Here is a 10,170-nt window from a genome sequence, read left to right as displayed (position 1 = left end):
GCTTTACACAATTGATGTGTGTATGGATTGCCACAACAGTTGTATGAGCCCCTAATAAAATGTTAAAAAAAAAATTACAAAAATGTTCCCATATATCTACAACCACAATAAGAAGAAGGGGAAAGTGGAAAGAAGGGTCAAAGGGCCTGGGTCATTTTTATCATAGTAAATACTCTAGTTTAATCCAAGTGGGCTTCGCCTGTCCACATGTAATTACAGCTTAGCAACTGAATATAAACTACTGTAGAAAGGAGAACAGGACCTACTTACAGACACTATCATAGAGAATTCCAACTTTAAATAGAACACACCCTAAAAGTGAGCAATATAGAATATTGGATAAACTAGATATTAAAGACAAAATTCATCAAATTCAAATTATTTAAATGTAAGCATCAGTATACAGAAATGTCTTATTTTTTAAATTTTCCCTTCAAAATACTCTATTGCTTAGAGAAATTCATAATGATTATCATCTCCTCACCATGCATGTAGCACCTTTTGTAAAAGCTTAAGTAAAGGCTATATATTACATCAAAATATAAACACACATATATGAACCAGAACAAAAAATAAGGAATTTCTAAGTAAATGTGATACCTGTATCAGCTTCATGTTCTTTATTCTCATCTGTAAGAGGGTTGTCATGAAGCTTCAAATAGATCTCTATAGCAATTCTTGCTGCCTTGAAGTAAAATGGATGTTGTCGAAGTACATCTTCTAATTTTAATAAGTCCACATAAGATCTAAGAGTAATCTTCCTCATGCAGTATGTATGAAAGTCAAACTGGTCATCAGTGATTTCTATAAAATGCTAACAAAATCATCTCTTTTAATTACAGTAACTTAATTACATTAATTTGAATAACTAGCAATGTAAGAGAAATTTATATAAATCAAAGCCTTATGTTACTAATTTTCTTAGCATGAAAAAATCAGTAAGATAAAAAACATTAAAAATGCCATCATTACAAAAAAGTACTTTGTATATCAAATTGGCAAATTCAGTTGGCAATCAACTAGTGCTGGATATGGCTAGAACCATGCGCTAAGTAATTTGTTGAATGGAAAGGTATCATAATGAAAAGAATATGTGTATATACTATAATCCTTTCTTAAACATACGTACATAAGCTATTACAACAAATCAACAACTATTAGTATATATAATAATGTGATGAACTATTTCGAAAGAATTATAATATGCTCTATTGGGCCATTTTACTTAAGTACATATATGAACCCTATGCAATATGAAGCTGGCATAAAGGGTTACAAACAATTAGCAAGAAAGTCAAGAAACCATTTTCCCACTTTCCCTAGGCTTTGGTGTTCTCTACTTACTTGGTAATACCATAAACATGCAATTATATAAACTGTCTACATGTGAAAAATGGGGGAAAAATCTCTATGGTATATAGATAACACAATATTTCTATAGTATATGAAATTTCTCATTTTGTGACTAATTTGTTTATTTTTAGAGCTTGTTTGGAGGTTCTATACTAGGGGAGACCAGCCACTCATATACCCTTGCCTGTAGTACAGTCATCTTTCTACTACTGTGGACGGATGTCTTCTTCAACAGGGACACACATGGAGTCGTGATGGAGGAAGGGGACAGCTGTCTACCTAGCCAGATCAGCGGAATCAACCCTGGTGATCAATGGGGTGACAGATGTCGCAGCCAGATCGCCCTCATATGCCATTTTCTTAATCCTCTTCAATAGCATTTTTTTACTTGGGGGAGGGGTGCACACAAAAATGAGAAATTATAAATGCTATAAAATATTGCAAAAAGGCTTCAAAGCTTACACTATATTTGTACATAAATCAAGAGTGCATGGTATCATTAATCAACAAACAGGACCCTTGAATTACCAAGCTTTGTATTGAAGACACAGTACCATTTAAAAAACAGGTTCAATACTAAATAAAAATAAACCAAGTATAAATTTTCATTAAAATTTGCAAAAGAAATTCTTGATGCACAATCTATCGTGATTTCCATTTTAAAAATGGAAAACCATGAATGCTGATCTTTAAGAGAACCCACTCTGCATCAGGAATCCTTGAGGGGCACCAGCAGTTAAGCCCATCCAGAGGCACTTCACTAAACTGTTTCAAAAGGCACAGCCTTGAGATCAGGCATCAGAAAAGACTCAAACCATACCAACATACAAAACATACCAGAAACTCTGAATTAAAAGCAGGAAAATGAAAAAACTACAGGATTTGATCAACCTTCAATGTGATTAAGAATAAAATGAGAACCGCATAGACACATAAGGTACTTACTCTCTCGATCTCATGACATTTCTTCAGTGCTTCGCCAAATTTATTCATTGCCTTATAAGCCTGGGCACATTCTGTTTGGAACCACATGCACTGCATTTCATTCAAATTCTCTACTGCTGATGTTCCTTCCTATAGGAAAATCATATATAGTCAAGACCATTGCTGAGCCAATACACAGTTCCACCACAGAATATAAAATGGGAAAGACATTCAATTGATTTTGAAAAAAAATATTTTAAAATGAATTGGCAGTCTTGTCTTTCTTGAAATCCTTCTCCCACTTCAAAAAAAGATTTACTGTGAATTGGGTAAACTGAGCTTACAGAGGAAATTAAGTTTTCCACTAACAACTCATACACATTGTTCCATACCATTGGTTGCACGTTATTAAACAATTCTCTCAAATTCTGTATTTCTTAAAAACATTCTGAGAGTAAAAGAGGTAATAGTTAACTATGAGAAACAAAATTAAACCCATTTCCAACCACTGTGAAAAACAGGTACTTTGCAACAGATTAAACAAAAAGCCTACAAAGTGGGGAGCAGCGATCAACAGAAGAAAAAACACAGCACATAACAAGTGTTCAATAAATTAGTCCTCTTACTCTTAAAAAAACCCATCCAAACATCTATCAATATAAACTAGAGTCATAAGTATGAACTGGCAGATGTTCTGTTTATTCATGTAAAGGAACACTAGGTATACAAACCCTTGTAAATTTTGAGCACATTTCTTCAGCCTCTTTAATCAGATTGGCTTTTAGCATATATTTTGCACACTTGGAGTTGATAAATCTGTCTGCTGTGTCCAACGCCTGAGCTTCATCCATCCACCTTGCAGCCTCTTTAATATTTCCAGCATGCTTATAAACACGAAAGTAGAATAAATTATAAGTGTGCTAAGTATATTATCAAAGTAGGCTATTTTCAGATAAATTTATGAATCTTGTCATTTTAGTGATATTACCATAGACTGGTATGTGATCATATTCAAATATATTAAGATATATTAATGGACAACTCAGAAAACCTCATAGCATAGAAAATATACATGTGTAGAAGCAAGGTAAGACAGAAGGAAAAATATTTCTACTTGTGTTCCAGTTCATATTTCCATGGGTTTATTCCATGTAAAATAGTTTTAAAAGTTCCTGCAATTCAGTGGATGGCTACAGTCAGTTCTCTCAGTAACACATTTGTCTTTAGTGTCCTTAGTGTACCACCCCCCACCCCCTAAAAAGTCTAATCAAAAGTGTGGCTTCCATGGGGAACGGCTGGGCCAATTCAAATCAAGGAGGTAGAAGTCTGCTCAGAAGGTGACAGTGACTGTTTTGGGGGCATCCCAATGGGTAATCCTGATAGATTTTCTCAAAGGGCAGAGGCTCATTAGGAAGAAGTTAAGAAAACTGAAAATTGCATTGGTGAGAAAAAAACAGGAAAGTTGCACTACAGAATTTTTTCCTATCACACCAATGCATCTGGTCTGTTTTCAAGTGTAGCAAAGGTTGTCCTATAAGAATTACTTTGCAAAACCTTACTACCATTTACCCTCCAGACCTAATCTTGTCACTTCAGACTTTTTGTCCCCCAAACTCAACAGAGCATTGAAAAGGAACACAATTTTAGTCCCTTGAAGATACCAAAAAACTGCCATTTCGAAGGAGCATAAAAAGAATGCACAGTTCTTTGGGGAAGGCCCAGCTGGTGGTTACAACAAGAAACAATTGTTTCATATTTTGATTTTTTGTTAAACAACAGTTCCTATGATTTCATAGCAATACTGCTGGACGTAGGAGCAAGCACACACATAAACATAAATGAATGACCAAACAATCATAAATTTAGACTCTAAAAGTATAATCAAACTGTGGATGAATATGCTGTAGTCATTATTTCATGTTTTTCAAAGCATTAAATGTGCGTTTCATTACAATATTTAGAATTTATAAAATATTTATTTTTATTGTGTCTCATTACCATATATATTTAAGAGGGCGGAAGAGAATATTACCTTATAGATTTTAGCTTTGACAAGAAACAGTTCTATCAATGTAGGTGTACTTTCAATAGCAGTATTTATGTATTCCAGCGCAATCGATGGCTGACCAATTTTGTCATAATGTTGTGCCAAGTAGTACTGGACCCAAAGTAACGTGGTTGGTGGCTCCTCTTTTCCATCATCTTAAAAAGGGGGAGAGGAACAGATAAAGATAATATTAGCTATTATATATGGTAAAAGAATTCCCTAGCTGAAAATGGTCTTATTTTTATTACAAATGTCAAATAGTGTGAACCATGTCATTTCAGTATCTAGCTATCAAACTGCCCCTATCTATATGATCGCTGAAAAGAAATATGGTTTCAACTTTGTGCCTTTATAGCTTTCAGCACAGTGCCTTGCATATAATGTGGACTTTATTAAACATGACAGATAAATGAGAGAAAATGCAAATAATTACCTGAAAGGAAAATGGGAAAGACTGGGTAAGGCAAGCTGTACTAAAATGAGGAATGCATTCATTGATTATTTATAAAATTTTTAGTCAAAAGAATTTTTATTAATAATGAGGTTTTTAAAAGTACTGACTGCTTAATTAGGTTTCTAGCTAATGTGCTAAACTATACATAAATATACTTGTGATACGGTTATTTTCAACTTTGGTAATTATAACATTAATGTTAGATTTTAATATTATGCTGAAATATGTACAGATGCACAGTTTTACGGAGTTTTACGGAATAAGACCTATATCAGAAAAACGAGATGACAAAGGATGCTTATTCTGTATTTTATCTCATGATTTAATTTTAATACTCAGAAAAAATGTGTAAGTTAAATCTACAACCCACACATTAAAAACGTTTTTGTAATACAAATGTCTTAAATCTGACAAGGTATTTGCTTCCACAGAAAGCAATAGATGCTTATTTTCAGCCTAGTTAAAAGCACAACGGCTCAATGGACAAACAATAGGAGTGGAACTCACCAACTCCCGATCTGATAGATCTGCAACAAAAGTGCTGCATATTCTTGGGCATGTCATTGAACCTCTTCCACATTTGTAAAATGTGTAGAAAAATGCTGATAATCAAAGGAATATCATGATGATTAACCAATGAAATCATGGTAAAGCCTTTTAAAAAGTAATGCTAAAATTAATCTGAGAACTAGAAACGATCTAACAGCAATGTGCATTCAAATTTCCCTTCTGGGCTTTCATACTAAAAAACTGGGCTCTTTGAGAAAAGAACTTGTTCCAAGGGTGTGTGGGAGTAATATTCAAGATGAACTCTGTCTTGAATGTTTTGTCAAGGAAGCTATCACCTACTATGAAAGTATCTCGAAATTGGGATCATTTGAAATTATAGTGACTTAAAATATCAACCAGTAAACTTCTGAAGTCATAACGCATCAAAAATACATATTTCATCTTTGCTGATGAGTACTACTAAACTAACTATTTTGAAAACTGGTTAGAAGAAAAAAGGGGAGGACTGGGGACACCAACACTTATCATGATTTTCCCACACAAACTGAAATATTGAGCCCCAAACCAAACTTACTGCCATTGAGTTGACTCCGACTCATAGTGACCCAACCTATGGGACAGAATAGAACGGCCCCAGTGGGTTTCCAAGGCTGCAAGTCTCTATGGGAGCAGAAAGCCTCATCTTTCTCCCTTCGTTCAAACTACTGACCTTGTAGTAAGCAGACTCATTTTCAGCCTAGTTAAAAGCACAGTGCGAAAGTTTCTCTTTTAAAATAATAAATGAATGATTGATGTCTCCTGATACAGAAGACATGCATACCTTTAATTTCGTAATCTTGCTGACATTTCTTTTATAGAAAAAGATAAACAAACAAACCAAGCCTGTCAAATAGAAGTTTCTGGAGTGATGGAAGCATTCTAAATCTTCCTTGTCCATTATGTAGGCATTAACCAGATGTGGCTATTGAGCAGCAATTAAAATATTGCTAATGCAACTAAGGGACTGGATTTTTTATTTTACTTAATTTAAAATTTAACAGTCATGTGGGTAATGGCTATCAGGTACAGCACAACTCTACTCAGCAAATTCAGAGACAGGAAGAATAACATGTTAAATACCATGGGACTGCATCCAGCAAACCCCACGATATGAAAACTCAAAGAAAAAAGATTAAATCCTTAAACTTGTAGGCAGAAAATAAGACAGAGCAGAAATCAATTAATTAAAAGAGGCGTAAGAGACTATCGACCAATATCAAAGCATAGATCTTATCTGGATTCCACTTCAAATGACTTAAACAAGAATAGAAAAAAATGCTCACAGTTATAAGACATCTGGAAATGTGAACGTTGTAAGCTGTTGCAGTGATTGGGAATCATATCAACCTCATTTGGCAAGTGTTTTCTTGGTCCTAACCTTTACAAAAGCAGATTTTGAGGGCTCTCTCTCAGAGTCACTGGGTAAGCTAGCAGCTGAGCATTAACTAATGTGCCACCATACATCCTTAAACACAAACTTAAAAAGGCTAGATATTTGACAGTAATGTTTTAATCTTCAGTTGTCACAATCATAATAGTACAGTTATATTTAAGCCCTTTACCTTCTAGATATTGAAATAGTCATGAAAGAGATAATATACCCATTGGGATTTACTTCAGAAGGATATAGATGAAATGAAATTAGCCATAAATAAAAATTATGGAAGTGGGGTGCAGAGTAAATGGCGAGTTACATATGATAGCATCTAGTAGATGTTTTAAATTTTACATAATTTCCCTCCACCAAAAAAAAGTGCACACATATGGCACTTACAGAGAAACAGTTCCATATAATATGCAAATTAAAGACCAGCATGTTCTAGGGGAAAAAAGTTTTTAATGACCTGTGCTTACCCTAAGTAATTAATAATACTAACTGGCTATTTAAAAATCTCAAAACATTTAAAAATTATCTCAAGATGTTTTAAAATAATTTAAAACTTGAGCACTTACCATTTGGGTTAAATAACCGGCAGCTTTTTAGAGACGTTTCATAACCTACTACTAATTCTTCTATGATTGCCACCTAGAGTATAAACACACAAGCACACTTTAATTAAAAAAAAAAAAGTTCCACTATTCTAATGAATAATTAGTTATTATTAAAGGACTAAATAAATAGCCAGTTACATACACACATACGCACACCCATTTATAAATCTCAATCTCTGGATAAAAATTTTAAAGTTATCCATTTTGTGTGTGTATTAGGAACATTTTCTAAGAACTTCTTGGTAAACTCTTTTCCCACGATAGGAAATAAAGCACCAAGCTGAACTAAGGATCAGGAAAGGGTTGGAAAAAGAAAAGCAATGTCATGAATGATTTATGTCTTGATTCATTTTTAAACTCAATCTATATATACAACACCCAGAGTCAATATTTGCTCTTCAAGAATTAAAAAAAAAAAAGAATCCAAAAATATATGCTAAATTCAAAGAAAAATTCCAGAAGGAGACAACAGGAATCAACTTTTAATTTTATAACCAATGACCCAACATTAGAGAAGCAGCAACACCCACAGTGGGTGGGTGTACGAGCTCCAGGAAAATCCATGGCATCCAGGTTCAGGTTGCTCCTGGTTCTGACTGTACTACTTGCTTCCTAGCTTCATGAAGGATCAGTGAAAGTGTGTGTGTGTGTGTGTGTGTGTGTGTGTGTGTGTGTGTGTGTAGTTCCCATTTTTTTAATAATCTATCCTTAATGGATTTGTTACTACAGAAGTTCTCTTAAATAACCTCAATTGAACCAATTTAACAGATTAACACCAGCTCTCTTGATTACCTCAGCAAACTGTCAGGACTGAATGGTCGCAGCTAGGTTACTCTGGTGTGCCCATGTTCTTCTGCTCCCACAAGTGGAACTATATGCTTACTAAGAGTCACTTTTGTTTTCTCAAACCTGTTTGAATCAGTTGCATTTATTACCATAATTGCATAACTTAATTCAGCACTATGTCAACTTAAGAAATAAGAAAAGGAAAGACCTGCTTCTACAGAATCAATACCATGAAAGAGAACCAGATAAACTAGACGTCTAATCAACTTAGGTATAAATGAAACATATATAATAAATGAGAACATTATTAAAATGTTGGATTCCACATGGCAAATGTACTTCACAAAGATCTCCGTTCTCCCTCTACCAAAACTGGGAATAACCAACCACATTTTATGGACATGCATAATTTTATGCAAGGGGAAAAAATGTGAAACATCAATCAATCAAACTCTAATTCAAGGTCTTTCATCAAGACTGGCAAATACATGTACATTATGTGCTTTAAGTTAAATTATCTAACTGGTTTCATTTGTTCCATCATTATGATTCTTCACTGTAACTCATTTAAAAGAAAACCCGTATCTTGACACCATTGTACTTGCAGGCAAAATCATCTAAGTTAAGAATCAACCATCCTCTAAACAAGCATTTGCAATATTATAACACATAGCTGAAAGAGTAAGTTGGACTTACTGGGACAGCAAACAAACTCTTCAGACAGATTTTTTTTTCTACCAAATAAAAAAGGAGAAAGATTACTAAACTAAAAATTGGCTTAAAAAAAAAAAAATCACGTCTGACTTTCACCATGAACAGGGATAAAAGAAAAGGTTGGAAAAACACTACCTTACCAATTTTTCATATCTACACTGACTCACTGAAATAGGCAGGGACTTCAAAAAATTCATGGGAAAATTCCATTTTGCCATGATCTTTTTGAGGCCACCTTGTATAAACAGAGACAAAAGACAGAAAATAAATAAGCAGTACATTATTGAGCTAGAGAAAAGGTGAAAAGGAGGCATAAAGCATTTAAATGGCAAGACAGGAAGACTGATGCCAGATTTATAAAACACTGTGCACAAAACATCAAGAATAAACTATTCCAAATACTGAGCAAACATGACTGCTATTGCAAACCACTGGCTTTTTCCGTTACCTTTTCTTTATCTTTGTATAATGATCTCAAAGTGTTGAAGACTGGTGGACAACCCTTACTGAAATTCATCCTTAGGAATTTATCCAAACATTCCTTAAACTTCTCACCTAGAAGAAAAAAATCCTGTTTGCTTAAATTTACCCAGACCACTTTAACAATGCTCACCTTGCTATTAAAATGCATTCTAACATTTAAAACCCAGGAAAGGAACTTTAAATTATAATTGCATTTTCATCCCTCTATAATTCTTCTCACTCACCAGATAAAAAGTTTAATGGCAGTCTTCTTGGTACCAGTCCTCTAGGATATTTAGTCCAGGCCTCCTCAAAAATTTTTAGCCTTTCTAACATATTACCTGAAAAGTAAAAAGAAAGTTTTTATATATTATGTGATATATAGCACAAACTATATTTTCCTAGAAAAGTATAAATTTCTCCAAGTACGTTAAGATGTATTTCATTAAACAGAACATTTATAAGATGGGAAAAATTATTTGTAATCTTACCACCCAAACTCAAATCATTATTGTAGAATGTTTATATTTCAAATACAAAACAAGTAACTTGCCCTAAACTAATTTTAGGGATCTTAGGAATTTGAAGACACCTGGAACATAAAGAGTACTCTAAGTATCTTTTCAAAGGCTGAGAAGTTCTTTCTTCAAGTTATGAGGAAGTCATGTGGTTTTGTTTCTATATATTTTCTCTTATTCTCTTGAGCATTTCCTTAACTCCTCACCTTTGGCTTATTTTGAATATTCTCCATTTACCCTCTCTTTTCATCTGCTTTTTTATATACCTCTTAATAAACAAAGCTGTTTTCCCTCAGTTATAGACTCTCTTCTATTCAATCTATTAAGATTCTGCTTTTCATTTCAGATTTCTAAAGGGGAAGGGAGGGGAG

General features: G+C 33.8%; 1 protein-coding gene across 1 annotated transcript in view; it reads right to left on the bottom strand.

The window, feature by feature from the left end:
• Nucleotides 1-10,170, bottom strand: part of NAA15 (N-alpha-acetyltransferase 15, NatA auxiliary subunit) — an 88,625-nt gene that overhangs the window by 25,935 nt on the left and 52,520 nt on the right. Inside the window, exons 8-14 of the mRNA XM_013007110.2 lie at nt 9,527-9,622; nt 9,268-9,374; nt 7,281-7,353; nt 4,310-4,479; nt 3,009-3,161; nt 2,299-2,427; nt 601-814 (exon numbers count right to left, since the gene is read on the bottom strand). Coding sequence (XP_012862564.1) covers nt 601-814; nt 2,299-2,427; nt 3,009-3,161; nt 4,310-4,479; nt 7,281-7,353; nt 9,268-9,374; nt 9,527-9,622 — 942 coding nt within the window. The remainder of the gene's footprint in view (nt 1-600; nt 815-2,298; nt 2,428-3,008; nt 3,162-4,309; nt 4,480-7,280; nt 7,354-9,267; nt 9,375-9,526; nt 9,623-10,170) is intronic.

The sequence above is a fragment of the Echinops telfairi genome, unplaced genomic scaffold, assembly GCF_000313985.2.
Source record: "Echinops telfairi isolate 266 unplaced genomic scaffold, ASM31398v2 ScPeMD7_2186;HRSCAF=2738, whole genome shotgun sequence".
NCBI lineage: Eukaryota > Metazoa > Chordata > Mammalia > Afrosoricida > Tenrecidae > Echinops > Echinops telfairi.
This window is presented reverse-complemented; position numbering and strand designations above follow the sequence as displayed.